This window comes from Schistocerca cancellata, chromosome 2 (assembly GCF_023864275.1).
Source record: "Schistocerca cancellata isolate TAMUIC-IGC-003103 chromosome 2, iqSchCanc2.1, whole genome shotgun sequence".
Taxonomy (NCBI): domain Eukaryota; kingdom Metazoa; phylum Arthropoda; class Insecta; order Orthoptera; family Acrididae; genus Schistocerca; species Schistocerca cancellata.
Genome location: NC_064627.1, coordinates 800511947 through 800535641, shown reverse-complemented (window position 1 = coordinate 800535641; position 23695 = coordinate 800511947). Strand labels below are relative to the sequence as shown.

The 23695-nt window shown below is 38.9% G+C and overlaps 1 protein-coding gene across 4 annotated transcripts in view; it reads right to left on the bottom strand.

Annotated features, from left to right (window-relative positions):
* LOC126162661 (activating signal cointegrator 1 complex subunit 2) overlaps positions 1-23134 on the bottom strand; it is a 133485-nt gene extending 110351 nt beyond the window's left edge. The window contains exons 1-2 of one of the 4 annotated variants that reach the window (XM_049919303.1): positions 23102-23134; positions 12830-12904 (exon numbers count right to left, since the gene is read on the bottom strand). In XM_049919303.1, the coding sequence (XP_049775260.1) occupies positions 12830-12904; positions 23102-23119 (93 nt within the window). In that variant the 5' untranslated portion in view covers positions 23120-23134. Of the gene's footprint in view, positions 1-12829; positions 12905-18911; positions 18936-22865; positions 23018-23101 lie in introns of those variants that run through there. The other 3 variants (XM_049919304.1, XM_049919302.1, XM_049919305.1) reach the window with 3 other exon arrangements.
* Positions 23135-23695: the final 561 nt, after the last annotated feature.

The window sequence follows — 23695 nt, the reverse complement described above, 5'->3', positions numbered from 1 at the left end:
TCTGTTTATTTCTTTTGTTGTACATCTGGTTGTCATTTTGAATGGTTCTAAATTCTAAAATTATCAACTGATTCAATGACTTCACTGTCACATGGTATAATTTTCTCTTTATGTGTTCATACTACATCATTTTTGTCTTATTATATGTGCCCTTCAGGTCTACTTTCTACTTCATATAGGATGTTCTAAACTCATTACTAAAGTTTATCTGTACCAGATGCAAACAGTACAATGTTATCACCACAACGTACACAGTTCATACTGTCGCATAAAACATGTATTTCTTTGACATAGTCCTGTTTTGGGGATATCTAGACTTCCTCTAGGGTCACAGAGGATAATATGAATTGTATTGAATCTCCTTGCATGACTTCTCCATCATTTCTGAATTCACCACTACCATATTACTGCATAATTGGTGTTTTAGCACTGGCATATACCTTAGTATGATACCGCAAATTTAATCAATGACTTATTTTTCAGAGGCAGTTAGTAAAATTTTTGTTGAAATAGAGGCAAAAGCTCTCTCAAAATCCATGAATCCTAGTGTAAGTGGCACTTCATAGTCATCATTCAATTCTATAATTTTGTTAATGATTAGAAAACTGTTTGACTGTGCTACATTCACTCCTAATGCCAGCTTGTTCCTTTGCCTTATTAAAATCTAATACTTTTCTACATAATAGATGATAATTTTAGTGAATATCTTGTTGATTACAGAGAGGAGGTTGAAAATCATACAGAAACTTTTACCTTACCTGTCCCTTTTCCTGTTCTAGGAGACATGGATATGACGGGGTATCAAATAGCAGAATACTGAAGTATTGTTCCACGTATGTTAGCCCAGTACTTAGCCATATCTGTAACTTTTCCTTTAGGAGTGGTCGGTTTCCTGACCGATTAAAGTACTCGGTAGTGAAGCCACTTTATAAAAAGGGAGACAGGGATAATGTTGATAATTATAGACCTATTTCTATGCCATAGGTGTTTGCTTAAGTTATCGAGAGGGTTGTATATGCAAGGTTACTGCAGCATTTAAATTCACATAATTTGCTGTCAAATGTACAGTTTGGTTTTAGAAATGGCTTAACAACTGAAAATGCTATAGTCTCTTTTCTCTGTGAGGTTTTGGACGGATTAAATAAAAGGTTGCGAACGTTAGGTGTTTTCTTTGATTTAACGAAGGTTTTTGACTGTGTTGACCACAAAATATTACTGCAGAAGTTGGAACATTATGGAGTAAGGGGAGTAGCTTACAATTGGTCCGCCTCTTACTTTAAGAACAGAAAGCAGAAGGTAATTCTCCACAATATTGAGAGTGGTAATGATGTTCAGTCCCAATGGGGCACTGTTAAATGGGGCGTTCCCCAAGGATCGGTGCTGGGGCCACTGCTGTTTCTTACTTATATAAATGATATGCCTTCTAGTATTACAGGTGATTCAAAAATATTTCTGTTTGCTGATGACACCAGCTTGGTAGTGAAGGATCTTGTGTGTAATATTGAAACATTATCAAATAATGTAGTTCATGAAATAAGTTCGTGGCTTGTGGAAAATAATTTGATGCTAAATCACAGTAAGACTCAGTTTTTACAGTTTCTAACTCACAATTCAACGAGAACTGATATTTTAATCAGACAGAATGGGCAAGTTATAAGCGAGACGGAACAGTTCAAGTTCCTAGGCGTACGGATAGATAGTAAGCTGTTGTGGAAAGCCCATGTTCAGGATCTTGTTCAGAAACTAAATGCCGCTTTATTTACCATTAGAACAGTATCTGAAATAAGTAACATTTCAACACGAAAAGTAGTCTACTTCGCATATTTTCATACGCTTATGTCATATGGTATTATTTTTTGGGGTAATTCTTCTGATTCAAAAAGGGTATTTTTGGCACAAAAACGGGCTGTTCGAGCTACGTGTGGTGTAAGTTCTAGAACCTCTTGTCGACCCCTATTCAATAGTCTGGGAATTCTGACATTGCCCTCACAGTATATATTTTCTTTAATGTCGTTTGCTGTTAGCAATATTAGCTTATTCCCAAGAGTTAGCAGCTTTCACTCAGTTAATACTAGGCAGAAATCAAATCTGCATGTGGAATGCACTTCCTTGACTCTTGTGCAGAAAGGAGTGCAGTATTCTGCTGCATCTATTTTCAATAAGCTACCACAAGAACTCAAAAATCTTAGCAGTAGCCCAAACGCTTTTAAGTCTAAACTGAAGAGTTTCCTCATAGCTCACTCCTTCTATTCTGTCGAGGAGCTCCTGGAAGAGCTAAAAAATTAAGCAAATTCCAGTGTTACATTCTTGATTTTCTTTATTTAAACCAATGACGTGTCGCCTGAATATGTTTCTTATATTTCATTTTATCTGTTTCTACAATCGTGTTATAATTTCATGTATTGACTCGTTCCATGACCACGGAGACTTCTTCTTAATGTGGTCCCACGGAACAATAAATAAATAAATAAATAAATATTTTCACGATGGCGACTGTATGGACTAGTAGTACACTCCCTATGGTATGCACTTGAGATCAACCATAAGTAACACAAGCTTGTACTGTCACCAGCACCTCTCCAGGCCACCGTGGGAGAGGCACGAAAACAGTCAGCCAACAAAAGAACCTCACAGCATTGTTGTCAACTACATCTTTCACAGCCGTCACAGTAACATGTGATGCCAGATTCAGCAATGCCATCATGGGCACCAATTTTTCTTTCACAGGTCACATGCCTGTTGATTGTCGCAGCAGTATACTTCCACCAGATATAAAGGACGCCACCCAGCCAATCAGAACCACTTCACATTGGGAGTTGCTCCAGGACATGGACTGACATCATTCTGTCACTCCCTCAACCAGAGCTCCCTCTGCCCCAGCACAGTCGTTCACTCTGACCTGCACCTGAGTCTTCCGTCCATATCTCATCCAAGTTCTCGAAGCTGAGCCCGATGTCAGTGCTTAACTCACCATCACTTCACATACATGACCTATCCGACAGAGCTTATCATTCCACATCGTCTGCAAGAACCAAGCTAACTCTGAGCGGTTATGAGCTTCCGCCTCAGTCGGGTGTCCTCCTTAGTCTGTCCTCGAGCTCTGTCCCTCTCCACAGGTACGGCCACACCAACGCTACCCTGGTATGAACTCTGTCAGTGTAATTCTTGTGACTATCAGTGAATTGGAACCAAGTAGTGGCAATTCAAGTCTAAATGACCATTTCGTTGTGTTCCATTTATCGGTGTAAATACAGTTCATTTATCTTTGACAACTGTGCACATTAAATGACAGGCTCCCTCAGTAATGACACAAAACTTGGCAACAAAGGAGTGGATTTCTTCCTGCCAGTGACAGATTTTTTCACACTCTGCTTGCTCACCCAGTTTAGTTAAACATTTTCATGCACTACTTAGGGAGATTGATGATTTTTTCCTCTCTCAATTCTTTACGGACTCGGTGCCTACCACAGTATTAGTGGGACTGCTGCTGCTGCTGCAACGGAACAACAAATTTCTGCAGAAGCTAACCTGCTTGCATCTCCTGAGCAACATCATTGCCATAGCTTCCAGCTGTGCCCATCAGCAGCCTGCTGATGTCCCACCAGCCCATCACCAGTTGGTCAAGAACATCAGCTCCTCATCACTGTACCACTGGCCCATCACTTCCACCCTACCTCATCAGCACCTGGCAGACGTCTGACCTGCGAATCAACAGCTGGCTGACACTCTCGGCTTTCTACCGACATTCGAGAGCCCCACCACCCTCCCGGCCAACGCCCACTGGCCTGCCACCTTACAGCGTAGTCCACAACATTCTGCCAATGTCACACAGCCCTGTTGCTGCCATCTCCTTTGTAGCAAGCACTGTTGCCACCCTGGTGTCAGGGCAGGCACGCCTTCTCCTCTGGCGCCCCAAATGCAGCTTGTAGGTTCAAATGAGTCCCTGGATGCCACTTAAACTGGCCCTGTCACTGTATTGGTGTCAGGTCGGATGGCTGCTGAGACAACTCCTCCTCTGTCACCCCTGACGGGTTCCAACGAGTCTCCAGCCTGGGTTCCGGCAAGTCCCCAGCCACTGCCTCTGCCACTGTCACGGCTTCCACTGCCACTGGCACAGCCTCCCCACCATCGCCACAGCTGCTCTTGATACCGCCATTACATCCACCATTCCTGCAGTTTCATTTTCTGTGTCACTTCCTCCTTCCATTTCTATTTTTTCACCTCATGCCATACTGCAAATCCCTGTGCCACTCCCAATCCCATCACCATTGCCATCTCCCAGTGCCGGATTGCCATCCTCAATTATGACCTTGCCCATCTGTTGTTTTCAGGTCCCTGATTGTTGTGCCCTTCCTGCTGGCCACATCAGTGGCACATCATATGGCCTGTTGGCATTGTCGCATCTTGGGTGGCTGCTGTCAATCGGGCATCACCTCTCATCGGCTACTGCACTTGCTGATGCTAGCTTCACCACATCTTCTTGTTGTAATCAATGGTATTGACATGGGACCTACAATTTATCAATACAAGCATGTACTGCAGGCTGACACTCTCCAGGCTAATGGCAACACCACCATCGGAGAGGCAGGATAACAATCTGAGTTTGACTTAAGCACACAGTATCATCGTCAACGTCATCTCCCATTGCCACCACAGCAACATGTGGCACCAGCTATGCTGCAAACAGTGATACTACTGCGAGGACTGATTAATCCTCCACACACCATGTGCCTATTGATTGTTGTAGCAGCATCCTTGTGCTAGGCAGCTATAACGTATGTCTTCTCCCCAGCGCAGTCATTCCCTCTGCACCGCATCCAAGTCTTCACTCTGCATCTCGTCCAAGTTCTCCGTGCTGGGCTTAATGCTGAGAACACCTGTGACCTGTCAGAGTGTAACCAGATTACGCCAACCATGTCTGCAGACTATCCAATGGAGATCATCTCTCCATATCAACCATACCAACCACACTATATCTGTCTAGTTAAGAACTTCTGTCTTATTGGGACCTGTGTCCTGAACCATCTTCAAGCTGTACCACTCTCCACAGATATGGTCATAATGATTTCATACTTGTACAAGCTCTTCCAGTGTGTTGCCTGTGACTATCGGTGGACTAGAACCAAGTAGTGCTGATTCAAGTCTGAATGACTGTTTTGTTGTATTCTTACCTGGGGCACATTAATTGGCATGCCTCTCTTGACCACAAAACAAAACTCCCAATTCTATAGCGGTTAACTCACATCTGATCATGCAGTCTGTCAGACATGTAGACACAATATTGCCAACACATTGTTAACAGTCATTACCAAGACACTGTTTTAGCAGGATCCTGGCAGCAATGAAACCAAAAAAGTTTGGTCCTCCTCTGATTGTGAAGTCTGTCACTAGTCGCCACTTCAAACCTAAATGCCAGTGCACCATTTACTATGAACAGCAGTACTGGAATCACTTCTTATGCAGCAACTCCTGTACGATTCAGAAAGAGCCACATTACTGACCAAAAGACTAAATAAAATGTATGGGCTAAATTGAGCTGTCTTTCTCAGTTGGAAATTGTCTTACCAAACACTATTGGGCAGGCACCTCTCCTAAATATTGGTACTGATGGCCTACAGCTGGTTTTGAGTTATTGAACCCATCAGCTTAGATGATCTTCGTGATATACTCAGACATCTCTATGGAACATATTGGTTTCAGGGTCTAAATGCCCCCCCCCGGACCTCACTGCGTAGTAAAATAATTACGGCAGTGTCACAGTTTGAGGAATTTCCTTTTCCACACACATTTTGTAAACAATTTTGCAATTTCCTTTTGTATTGCTTTGTCAATCTTCAACAGTTTCTACTGAAACTAGTCCCATATATATCTGCAAATGAAATTATCCTGCAGAGGTTTGATTAATGGGAAAACAAATTTGATGAAAAGATTCTGTTAAATGTGCTGCTTGCATGAAGACCGCTTAAAATTCTTGTACCAATATTGCTGTAGGTTTCTGGGATATTAAATTTGCCTGCAGCCTGTATACCATTGTTTCCCACATGATGACATGAAAATTATATAAAGAAACTGGAATGGCATTGTATTTATTTAATTACTCACACAACATTACAATGGGGCCACATTTCTTGAAATGTGAATAGTAGATTAAAATATTTTATAACTGTGTGACTGAGTGGCTGTGTTTAACAGAGTTCTCTCTTTCACTCATTGCCCCAGTAACCATTCATTATGACAGAAAAAACGTTAAAATTACATTCTTTGATAATTTACTACTTCATATTTCAGAATACGCCATTCAAACATTCATTACACAATATAGGATCTAGTGTTATGTGCACAAACGGCAAAAATCAAAATTTTACAAGTTCCAGTAAGGGATTGAGAAATATTCTACTAGATGCTATTTCACTACTTCCTGCCCTATTTAATCCCTACTAGATAGTTTTATCCAATTAGCTAAGGAAATATGTATCATTATTTTAAAGGGTGTCTCTGAATACCCTTCAAAAGGTTAACTACTATATATCAATATCTCTAACTTCATACAACATATTTAAACTGACTCTTAAAAAACTGTAAACTGTCAGTACATTCATAATTGGAAGTGCTTGATATGATGCTGAATATATAGCTACTCAGTCAGTACATACTGGCACAATATGTCATCACGGTAATACATCTCAATTCTACTGATCTGTTCTCATTCATCAGTACAGCGCAGATTTGTATGTTATTAAGTATTCTTTTCTTTGCTCCTATGCACTTGAAAAGTGTAAATGTTCATGAAGTATGTTGCTAGCATTGATTAATTTCATTTTATCATTACATATATTCCTATAATTATGTTTCTACGTGTTTTAGATATATTTGTGCATTAAATTACATGTATTAATGCTTTTTTTTAGCCTTAACCTATGTTCACACTGAGGGATTTGTCGTGGGCATTTTTACCTGCCACAACCTGTGGAGAGAAGTATCTAGGTGCACGTCCATCGCAACCTAGTTCAGGGACACGTGCCCAGCAAAAGTAGCCAACGTGAGTGTTCTTACTGGCAACTTGTAGCCAGTCAGTTTCACGGAACATGGCATATGAAGCAGAACATCTATTTTTTTTTTTTTTTTTTTTTTTTTTTTTTTTTTTTTGTGTTAGTGCTGTTAATATAATTGTAAAAAGGGAGAATACTCTGAGAAAGGAAATGTAGGTAGTGGGTGTATAACTTTCACTGGAAATGGTACAGTCTTGGAGCGTACAGTTCAGTGATGAGTGACCTAAAAGTTCAAGACATAAAGGTTCATTAAAAAAATTTGTTTGTAATATATGACAGACTTTGGAGTATTAAATATGATGATTCAATACTACACATTAAAAGACACCAATTTTCCAGAAGCTGTAACCCCTGGTGACGACTTGCCATTATATTACACTTTTTAGCTATTGGAGATTCCTACAGCTCCTTAATGCACACGCAAAGGATGTTCATACCTAAAATCAACAAAATACTACTAAAAGTTTGTCAGGCTATGATGAAGGTGCTTCAAAGAAAAATTAAAGTAGGAAATTGTTATCTTCATTGCTCTTTTATTTCAAATTAATTACCATAAATTACAATACCATAAAACAGATTGAAGAATTTCTACATTCCCCGATCATAAAAACCAAATAATATGCAGTTCCCCAACTAGCATCTTTCTTTGGCTTTTCAGATAAAGATTTGAATAGTAAAATTCAATTCTCCTTGGTTAAAATGTAAACATTTTCCGGCTGCCCTCATTTATATTAATTACAAGTGAAAAGTCTACTTCTGCTATTGCACTTGCATATGCCGAAGACTCACTGTCAAATTCTTCAAGTTCCTCAAACTCTTGTTTCAAAAATCAAGTCTTTTATCCTCTTCTGAAGAATAGCAAGTCGTTTTGTTGTTGTTGTTGTTGTTGTGAAAGTTTATCAGTTCACACTCAACAAACTTTGCAAACAAGGTAAAAGTTCCTCAGGATTTAGTCATTTGCGCACCTCAAAACTCCCATTATATCATTAGTAGACATTTGTTTTGCTACTTTTGCCTTCTTGCGTGGTGGATATGTAAGGGGGCTCTGAATGAGTACTCAAAGTACTTGCTTTGTCTGCCAATGGTATTGATATACTGAGGACAGTCTCCTCACATCTCTCTCTTCCAATGTACCCTAAAAATGAGGAAAAATATTCCTCAGATTTTTTGTTTCCTTTTTTCAGACACCATATTCTGAAGCACAATGGAAGGAAATTTCATGAGAATTTGAGATTCACCGGAACTTTCCTCACCACACAGAGGCCTTAGATGGAAAACACATGCAAATTATTAATCCCGCTCATGCTGGAAGAACTTACTACAACTATAAAGACACTTTCAGTATTGAGTTAAAAGCATTAGTGGATGTCTATTACCAGTTTCTTAATGCAGCTGTGGTAGTGTAAGAATGTATTTTAGATGGAGGTGTGTTTAACCATACAACCTTTAACAAAGTCCTTCAAGCAAGTGTGCTGTACATACCACAACCAGAGCCTCTGCCTGGAAGAGCTCTGGCCATTCCCTATTCAATGATTGTTGGTGATGTCTTTGCACTTCAAGAACATGGCATGAAATCCTACCCATTACAAAGGAAAAAGAGCACAATGATTCACTGAAAATGCCTTTGGAATCCTGTAGTCGGTTTTTCATGTTCTAAGAAAACCTATTCACATTTATCCCCATAAAGCAACTACTATGACTTTGTGTTGTGCTTGTCTTCACAACTTCCTAAAAAAGACATCTAATTTATTCACAACCAGGTAGTTTTGATTCCTACAAAGAGGGACCTTAAAACCTGGGAGATGGAGACCATCCCCCACTTACATCCCGCTATTCAGGATCAGTAGAAATGTTACCAAAGATGATAAGCAAGTGAGAGATGGGTTTGCAGCATATTTTGTGACTGCTGAAGGACAAGTGAAAAGACAGTATTTGTTTGCTTACACGCAAACCTCGAGACGTCAGGCATTCAGATCTGTACCAAACATTCTGTGTTGACAGAGTATCTACTAAAATACTGATTTAGTTCATGCTGTTGTCTGGTAGAACATGTGTAAATGGTAATTAAAAGTAATACCAGAACTACAGAGTACAGGAAAAGCACATCTGTGAGCACTGAATGTGAAGATCTCTGGTAGGTGAGTTGGAACAGCATCAGATTGTCATACTTAAGGTCCCGAGTCCGAAACCCAATGGTGGCGATTATTTTTTAACAGTTTACACATGAAATTATTATATGGGAGAACATTTTTCTAACATGTAAAAGTATGTTTAGGAGTTCCTAGCTATGTCCTTTTGGCAGTCTGCTTTCACTTCGTTAGATGAAAGTAGCAAACCTATAGAGTACATTTATATAGATAGGTGTGTGAGTTGTGTTTGCATGAGTGTGTGTGTTTGCGTGTGCGTGTCAGTTATCTATTTTTGACAAAGGCCTTACTGGCAAAAAGGTAGTCTTTTTTGTTGTGCCTATCTGCGATTCAGCATCTCAGCTACATGGTAAGTAACAACCTCCCTTTTCATAATGTTGTTAGGTGTGCTGTCATTTATATAAATATACGCTGTAAGTTTGCTAGTTTCAACTAATGAAGCAAAAGCAAATTGTCAAAAGAGCACTGCTACAAATTTCAAAATGTCCTTCTACATGTTCTCCCATATAACAATTTTGCATGTAAATTATTAAAAAAGAAATCACCACCAGTGGGTTTCGAACTCGGGACCTTTAGTATGACGACTGATGTTCTACCAATTCACGTATCAGAGTTCTTCGCATTCAGAGCTCGTAGATATGCTTTTTCTATACTCCGCAGTTCTGGCGTTACTTTTAATTACCATTTACACGTGTTCTACTGGACAACAGCACACAGCATGAACTAAATCAGTGTTTTGGTTGATGCTCTATTGACACACAACGTTTGGAAGCAATCTGGAGTTTTGGGTGTTAGTGTCAAAAGGTAGTTCAGTGATAAGTATCATATTCATCCAAAAATGCTTTTTTTCCATGCACAACCTTTCACTGTTACGCAAGTAAACATTTGTGATAATCACATAAAATAAATATGCTCTAGCTTACCTCAAATGTGGATACACTCAATCTTGGTTAGCTTACATTCTCCTGGATGAGCAGTGAATCACAGACATACCACTTCAATACATACAGCTCTTCTCTACTTGACCCTGAAGTCTTCGGGGATGAACATTTGTAAAATTCACAGAAAAAATATCACCTTAGGTTGTGAATTATACTGTCCAATTCTTTATTCAAAAAACCAAATAAAGATATGAGTTGGTGAACTGCATCTGATTTGGGGTTTTTATAATTGGGGAATGTAGGATTCCATAATGAACATCTTTTGCAACATTCTTTGATTAGTTTCACAATATTATTTTTCGTTCACAACACCAGAGGTCTGCCTCTGAACTGAAAGCACATGCTCAATAGAAAATGTATCAAGGATCTGTGCTGTGTTTTCGAAGCTCAAATGGATACAGGCACATGTCGCAGAACAGAGTATTTCTTGGAAATTTAGTGTCAGTGTCATAGGCACTTGTTGCAGGAACCTGCAACTTGTGCCAGATCCCATTGGTTACACATACCGGGCACAAGTCCACACGAGAAATCACTCAGTGGGGACATAGCTTTAATTATAATCCCCCAAACTCTCAGTAGCCCTTTCCCTTTGGAAAATATTCTAATCAAAACTACATAAAAGATGAAGACAGAAATTAAATAATCTGTAAAAATCATGTTCTAGTGCTGTAATACGCTGTTAATTGCACTCTGATTTGGATTATGGAAGGCGTGCTTCTACTTAATTTTCCACATATTTTTACCTATTTTAATTTTACATGTTCATATATCATTAAAGATCTGGGCTCTCTACGCATTAGTAATGCTCATACTGTTAAGGCTGTGATAGCAACTGTGACTATGGGTTGTACAAGGAACGTTAAGAAAGGTAATAAGATATTTGTGCATAGGAAGAGTAACGGGATATAGATTGCAGATTATCTGAGTAGCCAGCATCAAATATTCAGTGATGAGGACAAAGATATTGAGTACAAACAGAAATAATTCAAAAACATTGTTCAATATATGAAACAAGTATGTTCTGAGCAAAGTCTTAAGGGATGGGAAAGGCCACCATGGTTTAATAGCTGTGTTAGCAAACTGCTCTGTAAACAAATAGAAGTCAAAAACTGGCTGACAAAGAAAGCTGAACAAAGTGAAAATGAGCATAAGGAGAGCAATGGGAGAAGCATTCAATGACTTGAAAAGTAAAATTTTGTCAACTGATCTGAGTAAAAAACCTAAGAAGTTTTGGTCTTATCAATAATCGGTTCGAAATCACCATTCAGTCACTCGGGGATCATACTGGAACCAAAACAGAAGATACAGAGAGAAATACTGAATTTGGTCTTCTGAAATGGTTTCGCTGGAAAAGATCTTGACATAGTCCCTCCTTTAGATCATCATATGAAATCGAAATAGCAGATATTGAGATAGCCAATCGCAGAATAGAAAAGCAACTACAACTGCTTCGTAGTGGAAACGCATCAGCATCACATGAAATGCCAGTACGATTCTACGAAGATTATGCAAAATAACTTGCTCTCCTAACAGCAGTTTATCATAGACTGCTGGAGCAACAAAGGGTATCTAGCAACTGAAAAAAAGGTCACATCATTCCCACTTTCAAGAAGGGCTGTAGGACAGATGCAGACACATTTTAAGCTCAAGAATAATGGCATTTTTGGAGAATGAAAATCTCACCTATAAAAATCAATATGAAATCCACAAACAGAGATCTTGCAAAACTCAGCTTGCTCTGTTCCTCCATGAGACCCATAGTGCTGTAGACAGTGGTGCTCAGGTTGATGATGTGTTCCTTGACAACCAACACCATCCCGAATGGACGTTTAGTGAAAAAGGTACAAGCCAATCACATATTGGATCAGATTTGTGACTGGATTCAAGGCTGCCTTGCAGACAGAACTCATCATGTCACTCTTTAACAGAACAAAATCACCAGGTGTAAAGGTAATTTCTGAAGTACCATGAGAAAGAGTGGAGGACTGTTGTTGTTTGGTTTACATAAATGATCTAGTAGAAAGCAGCGGATGCTCTTTAAGACTGTGTACAGATGATGTGGTTGTCTATAACAAAGTAGCACTGTCATAGTATGTATTTGCAGAATGGCCTGCAGAGGACTGAAGAGGGGAGCAGACTCTAGCAGTTGATCCTAATTGTAAATAAATGTAACATATTGCACATACATAGCAAACTCATCTGTGAAGGAAGCAGCTTACGAGGTGCTTGTTCGACTGATTCTTGAGTACTGTTCATCAATATGGGTTCCTTACTAGGTAGGAACTGATAGAAGAGAGAGAGAAGATTCAATGAAGAGCGGCATGTTTCATTGCAGGATCATGTAGATGGTGCGTGAGTGTTGCTGAGATGCTCAGCAAACCCCACTGGCAGACATTATAAGAGAAGTGTTGTGGATCCTGGAGAGGTTTACTACTGAAATTTTGAGAGAGCACTTTCCAGGAAAGGTCTGATGACACACTGCTTTCTCTCACATACATTTTGTGTAACAACCATGAAAATTTGAGAAATTAGAGCCAATACAGAGGCCTACCAACAATCATTCTTCCCAGATGCCATTTGGTAGTGGAACAGGGGAGAGTGATCAGTTAGAGATACTCTCTGCCGCATACCAGTAGGTGGCTTTTAAAGTGTGATGTAGGTCTGAAAAAATAAAACTAATATAAGTACTTACCAATGCTGGAACCATTTTTCTGGTCCCATCCTTAAACACAGGGATCTTCAATTCATCTAGTGGTAAAGTATCATTCTGTGAACACAAATAGTACAAAGAAATTAAAACTGTTAATAGACTGGTAAAATACATAACCTACATAACTGCCATAAGGTCAACAATTATCAAAATAACAATATTGTGCCTGACAAGTCACTATCCTTTCATAATTTCACATCTTACACTGAACAGACTGAGTCATTGTTTTTCAGAGACATAAAAAAAAAACTTCATAAGTTCCTTTAATTGTTCATAGCAACACACACTACATTGTAGAAGTATTGCATTCATCACTGACATGCATGTGGCCAATGTGCTATCAAATAGCGAGAGTGATTTCGATATGTCAAGAAGTCACATGGAAATAATTTGAACAGATATGATGCTTACTTAATTTAAAACTGTTTAACACTGTTGCTGGTGGGGAAAGTTGGGTTTGGGGTGTCGGAATGGCGGCGGGGCACAAGTGTAGCCTTCCATCAGGTAGGATAGAGACTTTAAGAGGAAAGTGTAACATCTCATTCCTAGAAACTGAGGAGTGAACTTCTGATTACGCACATAAAAACAGCTTTAGTTGGGTCAACCCCTGAATACATCAATGCAATTTGGCCTTTGAATCACATGCTGGTTAGAGATAAGAGATTTAACTTCACATACTAAGATGGGACAGCCTTATACTTCAACAATATCAAGGCTAAACTTGAACTAAGACCATTCTAAAACTTCCATTAAAAAAAGTAAAACCATCATCAATACAAAGATTAGTTTGAACACCATAGTTACTAAGCATGGACCTGTTGGAGGTAGTACACCACTCGACCTTGGAACTGACTTATCCAGCCAGTTACAGGAGGACCTACAGTTTAACACGGACTGTGAGGCACGGCACAACTTGGTATTTTTCACACGGATAGCAAATTAAGGATCTTCAGCACTGTTTATGACATTAACCCAAGTAATTGGAGAAAAGCTATTATTAAAAAATGGCATTCATTTGACTGTGTTCTTGTACCTGGAAGACATTATGCCTACCAATATTCCAATAAATAATCAACAAAATGGTCAGAACTATTACAAGTGCTCTACACTTGTTTTCTGAGAACATCTGGAAAACAGAAAATATGCCAGAAGAGTGAAAAATAGCATTAATTCACCCACTACATAAAACGAGAGACAAACTTAATGCTAACAATTACAGAAAAGTATCACTTGCCAGTTGCATACAAAAAAATGGGGCGATTACTAATGAGTCACGGATTTTGACGCCATAAAGTTTCAAACATATAATGCCCACCCATTTGTAGTAATAACAAATGGACAGAGAATGTCCCAAGTTTTGTTTATGTCACTGCAGGTTTCATTGTCATCAGCCATATAAAACACAGATATGGCAAAGGCTCAGCAGGCATATACATGATTCACAGAAAACAATTTTTAAGTTTCAATCTCACACTTAATCCCCCATGGACCATGGACCTTGCCATTAGTGGGGAGGCTGGCGTGCCTCAGCGATACAGATAGCGGTACCGTAGGTGCAACCACAACAGATGGGTATCTGTTGAGAGGCCAGACAAACATGTGGCTCCTGAAGAAGGGCAACAGCCTTTTCAGTAGTTGCAGGGGCAACAGTCTGGATGAATAACTGATATGGCCTTGTACGACTAACCAAAACGGCCTTGCCGTACTGGTAATGCAAACGGCTGAAAGCAAGGGGAAACTACAGCCGTAATATTTCCTGAGGGCATGCAGCTTTACTGTATGGTAAATGATGACGGCATCCTGCTGGGTAAAATATTCTGGAGGTAAAATAGTCCCCTATTTGGATCTCCGGGCGGGGACTACTCAGGAGGTCGTCATTATCAGGAGAAACAAAACGCGTTCTACGGGTCGGAGCGTGGAATGGCAGATCCCTTAATCGGACAGGTAGGTTAGAAAATTTAAAAAGGGAAATGGATAGGTTAAAGTTAGATGTAGTGGGAAGTAGTGAAGTTCGGTGGCAGGAGGAACAAGTTTTCTGTTCAGGTGACTACAAAGGTTATAAGATAAATACGAAGCCCACGCCTACCACAGTAGTATAAGTTTATATACCAACTAGCTCCACAGATGACGAAGAGAATGATGAAATGTATGACGAGATAAAATAAATTATTCCGATAGTGAAAGGAGACGAAAATGTAATAGTTATGGGTGACTGGAATTTGATAGTAGGAAAAGGAAGAGAAGGAAACGTAGTAGGTGAATATGGAATGGGGGTAAGGAATGAAAGAGGAATCCGCCTTGTAGAATTTTGCACAGAGCATAACTTAATCATAGCTAACACTTGGTCCAAGAATCATAAAAGAAGGTTGTGTACATGGAAGAAACCTAGAGATACTGAACGGTTTCAGATAGATTGTATAATGGTAAGACAGAGATTTAGGAGCCAGGGTCTAAATTGTAAGACATTTCCAGGGGCAGATATGGACTCTGACCACAATCTATTGGTTATGAACTGTATATTAAAACTGAAGAAACTGCAAAAAGGTGGAAATTTAAGAAGATGGGACCTGGATAAACTGACAGAACCAGAGGTTGTAGAGAGTTTCAGAGAGAGCATTACGCAGAGGTTGTAGAGAGTTTCAGAGAGAGCATTACGGGACAATTGACAAGAATGGGGGAAAGAAATAAAGTAGAAGAAGAATGGGTAGCTTAGAGATGAAATAGCCAAGGCAACAGAGGAACAAATACGTAAAAAGATGGGGGCTAGTAGAAATCCTTGGGTAACAGAAGAGATAATGAATTCAATTGATGAAAGGAGAAAATAACAAATTCAGTAAATGAGGCAGGCAAAAAAGAATACAAATGTCTCAAAAATGAGATCAACAGGAAGTGCAAAATGGCTAAGCAGGGATGGTCATACATATTATGAAAAACTCTGTGTACAATTCCTTAATGTTGATCTAGATACATTACTGTTTGTACTATTCTCGAGTGCAGTCATCTTCATAATATGATATTTTGATGCTGTACTGTGTCATCATCTTCAGGTGATACCTTTAAAATGAGCATCTTTGTTACATCCTGCCTCCTTTATACAGTAATTTCTCCTCACTCACTCCCCAACTATGCGCTGACACAATGCGTCAAGTACAGTGGTGGGGAGGAGGGCATCGCCGAAAGTTGAGCATGAACCGCACTCCTTCACTGCTTCTGTAGGCCCAGACAGATGTGGAAGTGGCTCTCGGCTTTGTCTGAGTGCTGGGTCACGAGCTTTGCTTAGGGTGTAACAGTCTTTGCTGATCTGCCCATCAGCCCCAGGAATTTCAGTAGCCTACTTCAGGACAGTCACAAAATGATAAGGTCTGTCTTAGCACTTCTGTTTCTTCATACTTCATCGAGTTCCCTGTAGCCATGCAATGTTCTGCAAACACAGATTTTGTTGGTTGCTCACATTCAGTGTGTCTTCTGTATTCTTTGCATCTTTGATTTCCAACACAGTTTGCTCAACGTATGCCTTACTGTATTTACACGGAATATGGTATTAACATCTGGTTTGCGAAGCCCCAAGTCATCTCACCATATACAGCAGATACACCATTGTCTTGTCTTCCTTGTTGTGTTCAATTTGTTGGGCCTGTACCTTCTGCCTGAAGGTATGTCGGATTTGCCTCATGATATCTGTTCTCCTCTGTGGTTGCAGTGCATTGCATGGCTACAGGGGACTCAATGACATATAAAGAACTACAGACCTTGTTGTTTTGGGACTGTGTTCTGAAGGAGGCCACTGAAATCCGAGTTAGCCAGCCAACTAAAATCACAGCATCAGCCAAAAGCAACTTCTGTGCACGACGGGTGCTACAGAAGCACTGAGGGACCAGGGTTCGCACACAGCCTTTGGTGATGCCTTTCCCCCATAAACTCCACCCGACACATCTCGCTAATGGATAGTGGAGGGAGGGACAGGGAGAGATCAAAGTATAAAGTGTGGAATGTAGCAAAGATGCTCATTTTACAAGTATCACATGAAGATGATGGCAACTTATGCCATCGAAATATCATATTATAAAGACGAATGCACCCAGCTGGACACACTGAGAAGACTTCAATCGATTCTTCTGGAAAGCTTAAGATTACACTTTAGATAAATCACACTGGAGTCAAATACATGATTAATTAATGGAGTTCGGTGTTATATCAAAAAATAATTCAAATGAGAAAACAAATATGTTATGAGACAGAATTTCTGGCCAGTACTTTAGGAGGTGAAATGTATAGTCCCACTGATAAACATGTAAAAACGTAGAAGGGACACACTATCCAGTTTTTGGAACTAACAACTCCTTTGTCAGGGAGGAGAGGGGGATACATTGGGGGAAGGTTAAAAAGAATGGTATGTCACTTGAATCCCAAGATAAGAAAGACCCGACTTCAATAAGTATAAGCACAGATAAAGATATACAAAGATATGTGAGATAGGTAGGAACTGCTTTGTACATGAACAATGCCATGTAGCTAACATAAATTTTCAATGCATGAACCTACAAAAACACACAATATCTAGAAGGAATGGATAAAGAGTCATGTTTCTAACTTTCTTTTGAAATGGTACAAACTCAGAATTTATGACAGATAAGAACATGCTGAACATCTCTGTACATGAGTTCATAATTTCACTCAGAACCCCCACATAGGGACAGAAAACCTAAATGATAATTAAGTACTATGACACGAGAGTAGAAATTCCAGGAACTGTCTTTAGGTCGACACCTATAAAGCAATGCATGCTAAACTCAGTTTCTCAGTTAACTATCTACATCGTAACTTCACTTTACCAAGTTATCCAGTTTGAACCGAGAAATTTTTCATACAGCGTTTAATTTAGCAGAGAAGCATTAATGTTTAGTGCTAGTGGTAATAGGTAGCTTTTGATGGTGTCTTTGTGGTGTAAAGATTTAAACTGTTTGCTGTAAACCAGATGCAGGCCTGTTCAGCTGAGCCATGTACAATAAGGTTGAGTTTGGCTCTTTCATAGGTACACTTGTCTCATCAGTAAATGCAACAGCTTTTGAACCACCCATTGAAGTTACTGGGAGATCTTTTACTAGGTTAAGATTGAGAGCATACCCAGTACCAATTACTCTGAGACACCATGTTATGTTTCCGCAATTTGAGATTAGTTTCATTCCCGTAACAAAGTTTGTCAGTGTGTGTCTACTTTCTCAAAGGAGAATGTCATTAATGCCATAACATATTATTTTGACAAGGATAATTTTGTGATCCACACACTCCAAGGCTTCAACAAGGTGACAAAATATCCCAATAGGACATTTTTCTTGTGTAACTCAGCCAAGATATCATTTGTGAGGTCCTGTTTGGCTATCTCTGTGGAGAATCCTTTACAAGAGCTAAAGTAAGAGACAGTTAATAAGTTCTACTCACTCTGTCGTTAAAAGTGCTTGTGCAGATTACAAACATATTTTAATGGTAGTTCTATTAAATCTGAGCATTACAGAAGTGCCTGAGTCTACCTGCCTGCTTTGACCCATGACATCATCAAGATGGCAGACACCCCTACATCCAGCATACACAATACGCCAACTACAACGTCATTTCATATATGCATGAACAAACATAATGAGACACTAGAATAGTTCACACCAGCAATAAAATAAAATTAACTGGACAACCATGGGAAGTAGGGGTTTTATGCCAGGGACGAGCTAAACATATCACAAATAGGAAAAACAGCACCATCACAAAACAAATATTATCCACAAAATCAAACACAAAAAATTCTCAACCTACAACACAACTCTACACACATAAATCCACAGGAATCTTACATTTCATTTAACCTATTTAGCTCAAACACAGCCCTCGACACCAAAAACCAACACATACAACTCCAAAACACGGTATTGGAAGTTCCCTTCACCTCCTTCACCTATATAGCTCAAATGAAGCGAATAATATCAAAACCCCACACACTCATATAATTCACTTCACAAAAAACTACACACCAAAACCAACACACCATAAATATGCATTAAAAATGTTTACCAACCACAGCCATGACCAATGAATAGGTCTAGGTTCCCGTTCCCCTCCTCTCCACACAAATCCTCCAACAATCCCAACTTTCCCCTGTCCTCCTTTAACCAATTCCCACTCACTCAATACCACTCCTACAAAAAAGAAAAAAAAAAAAAAAAATAAAATAAATAATTCACATATTACAAAAAACAACCAAAAAAGTTCTCAGAAAATACAAGCAAATAACTGCTGAAAGATGTAAAGACAAACAATAACAAAAATAATACATAAAGTAAAACAGTCTTTGTGGTGGTGAACCTAGAGCTCTCAACGAGGTCCCCTGTCAGATTGCCAAATATTGTCATGGTGACACCACCACATATACAGATGTACCTGGTCCAAGAAGACAGGGCTCTAATCAATTTCATACTCTCATTACATTACACCTCGCATAGTCAGCAATGAAACCGAACTGCTGCAAAAATTTACTGTCGACGTCATACAATTGACCAGCGCAACTCGGAATAAATAACTATTAAATTTTTCTTTCATATCCATTTTTAACAGAAAAAAAAAACTATCACATTTCAGTCCATAAAAACCACACAACACTACTCATACCTAACACAAACACGAATGGGTGAACATCTGAAACAATAAATCTACATAACTCACTGGTGACACAGTACTCTCTTCCAACCACAACTTCACACAAACTCTAATGACCGAATATCACACATAACACAAACATGACCCGACGCAAAAACACAGCACCATACTGATGTCACATAACATAAGACACTTACATCACAGGTCAAAGCAGACATGTGGAATTGTACACTTTCTTTGATAAAATTTGAATACTCTCTTAGAAACATCAGCACAACCAGAAGAATTACTAAATTTTACAACCATGACGAATGTTGTAATCTCCTTGGCAGACGGAGTTTTGAAACTCATGTATTTCGGTGGTGCATGCAGTGTCCGCCTTCAGTAAATCTAAAGCATCTGTAATTATTTGTTTGTTTACGCATGTTTGCTGTCAGTGTGAGGAAGTAATTGTCAAATTTGGCTGTCAATAATTTGTTGGAGTTACAATTCCTGCCAGAGCTACTTTCTGGGGCTGAATGGCAAACTGTTTTGCTATTTTTTATTTGTTTCTTGTTTGATATTGTTCTAAACTGTTTTTGCCTTATTTTTAGTGCAATTACTTATTTTTGTCCTTACACCATTCAGCATAAAAGTATAGGACAGTGTATGTGTTTTGCTTTCTTATTAACAGGCTAGCGGATTTTACAATACCACAACTTTCAAGTGTTGCCTGCTCCTTGTGGTGGTAGGAAGTTCCTATGGGACCAAACTGCTGAAGTCATCAGTCCCTAGGTTTATACACTACTTAAGCTAACTTACACAAGGACAACATACACACACCCATGCCCAAGAGAGGACTCAAACCTCTGACGGTGGGAGCTGCGCGAACTGTGGCGAGGTGCCTCTGACCGCACGGCCTGCAGTTTGTTATATGAATTACATAGAACCCAGTAGAAAATACTTTAATCCCAGTACTTGGTCATCAATGGTTCTTACTTTAATTCAATTTTACCCTTACTTGTTTTATGGAAAAACAAGATTCAAAGTGCTACAGGAATGTATTTAAGAAATAATTAAAATTTTCCTCTACAGTGTGTTGGATAAAGCTATTCCTTCTATTGTTCCACCAAGTCAACAGACCGATTTTCCCAAAAATATTTGCATATTATTATCAAGAATTGTTTGCACAAGTGCAAGGCAACCAATGAGAACAATCCCTGAGCATGGTTTTTACAACTGATGAAACAGATTTCACTTGTTTTTGTGCCTTCCACCCACTCTATCGATTGCTTTCGCTTTTGATGTGACATTCTGCACCCACATCTCACTCACAATAACTCTGTTCGGAAGGTCAATGGGATTCTTTTTTCCTATCTGTTATAAACTTTATAAAGTCTTGCACGTCAGTCACTACATTACAAAATCTTCTACACAGCAGGCATTGCCAAAGTTGAAGTGGTGCTACATTATGCCTTTCAATGCTTTCAGAATGAGTGTCAGCTAACTCCACAGCTGTACACGGCTTGCTGTCTGTGACATAATAAATGTGATAAGTGAATTGTGAAAACTTGGTTCCACTCAAAATTAAAGTTATATATATTTTTTGTCAGTATTTCAGTTAAAAGAGCATTCAGTTTTGTTTACACGATTTGTGTTTTCCCACATCACTCAAGACAAATATTGGCGTTATTCACTCCCAATGGGTAAATTATATGTTCTTGATTTCAATGGTATTTCCATTCTGCCTTTTCACAGTATAAAAATTATGCTACTGTTATTTTCCAACCTCCAGAAATGTTCACTAGTCATAATTCATTGGCACGGGTGGGTGTGGGGGACGCTACTGTTATACACAAAAGCGAACTTCATTACTTTCATGTTTGTATTCCAGGTCTGCATAATAGAGTAATTTCTATTAAAGGTTCTTTTTATTATTATATCCTGTCACTGGTGTGTATCTAAATAGCTCCATAGCAAATGCAGCCTTCAGCACATGGGTATTTTACATCTAAAATAAAGTGTAACGCAAAGGTTATTAATTTTGTGTCATCCATTATAAATGGTTATAACAACATCCACAAATACAGCATAGCCTGTTAAACTTATATTTCCTTCTGGCCATTTTTGTGTACCAATTATGAGTCTCCCTAAGCTGCCAAAAAAACTGTGTTCTTGTCAATATGTGACAATCCTTAAGGAGAGTACAGTACTCTTCATTAACTTACGTTCGGGAAAGTAATTACAAATAAATCTTGGATAGTTTCGACTGCATAAGTGGTAGTTTGCCTTGATAAATATTAAACAAGAAGCTATTTACACACAACAATATAATAAATGATAAAACGAGATATCAGCATTGTTAAGGATGAATGTGGGTCAGGTGATGTCATACATTTGTTCCAGGCTACGATCATGGATTAAAGCAAATCAACGGTGGCTTTAGTCAACTGTTGCCATTTTCACATATTTGAGCAAAGTGATTTGAAGATGGGGCTTCATTAGTAACAAACTGGTAATCAAAGTGTGGGTGTGGGGTAAGATGTAATGGGATTTTCAATGAGTAACTATCAACTTCCAATCTTGTGGAAATTTGTTGTAAGAAGTATGAACCAACTGATTGCTTTGATGCCCACATGGAGTTACTTTATATAATACAATACACTCAAATGGGTGCAAGCAAGTAAACCAATATAGAATTGCTATTGCGAATCTTTTGAGAAATAACAGGTGATAAGATTAGATTTTTATGTTATACTCAACCATTTCAATACATAGCTGCACCAATAAACATCGTATTAGAAGTAAGTATTTTAAAATGAAACTGTCAGTGGTTCATATTTGCAATTTTCATGGTTTGCCTGTAAGGCAACAGTACAATCACAATAGTACTTTTTGGCACAAAGGCACTATCAGGTCACAAACGACCAAAACAAACAGTGACAATACTTGTTCAACACATTCAATTCGCTATAACTAGAATTAGTGATTTAGTTTTTATCTGATAAACATTTTGCTCGGAATATCAATTCATAGGCATAGTCCGACATTTTAAAGATGTACAAGATCTCCTGTTTTGTCACGCATGCTGTTTCTAGCAGTTCGATATGTTAACAGTGTTTAAAGAAAAAAACAAAACTAACTTATATATTGCCACAATACGAAAAGTGCAGATCTTACACAAGACTGTCAATGAAAAAATAACAGGTTCTGTTCATTGCTTTACAGCAACAGTTAACTTAGCGCTATCATAAACAATATTTGCAACACTGGACTTAACACGTTCCTAATTGCAGGCGAACTGTCAACTAGCAGAAATGTCACGCCGATTTAAGTTTGAATGCTTTCAACAATTAAATATTACGTGTACGTCGACAGGCCTCAAGAAACATCATACCAACACTTTCCTCACTGGAACCATTCTTGTCAATTATACCTAAATCACAAACTACTCTCAACACCTTACTTACTGTGTTCATAACTACGGGAAAAACAATTTTGTATCAGAGATTGTGATCTCTGTCCATGGATATAACAACGTGGATACGTACTTGCGCCACAAGTAGTATCACAATTGGTTCTCCGAACTGCACAAGACAGTTACCTAGGTTTCCACAGTTGATGAAAACTTACACAAGCATCACTCAACATAATAACCCACTGCAGTCGGCTGTACCTCCAATACACTTTCGGGGGATAGTAAAACGTGTTTACACGTGTGCGATCTATATTCCCACTGGCGATTTTTCAGTATGGTGCCAATTAAAATAATTCATGTAGGCATTATGTGGTGGTGCAGGCCTTAACTCAGTTTATTAAATGATATACGCCCTATGTGCTCTTAGCTAATAACTGATTTTCACAATGTGTGACATAATATGTAAACGAGTCTATTTGTGTTGTAGCAACGAACATTTTGCTTCTGGCAGCTGCATCTTTGGGAAATTAAAATATATAGATATATTGTCACGTCGAGGACATGGACGACGTCTCTGCACTTTTGTCTTCTTGATGATGAGCCATAGTCCTTGCCTTCATATGTGATGTCCAACGAGGGGCAAATGGCCTACAGTAGTGCTTTAGTGACTTTTCGAATAGTCCTAGTTTCTGCATTGGCGTAAAACTGTAAACCAAATCTCCCATGCTATATCTCTCTGGTGTTTGACACTGTAGCACTCGTGGTCCTCCTCCTGGGCGTCCAGGGTTTGTATGTGAACCAACTTTCAT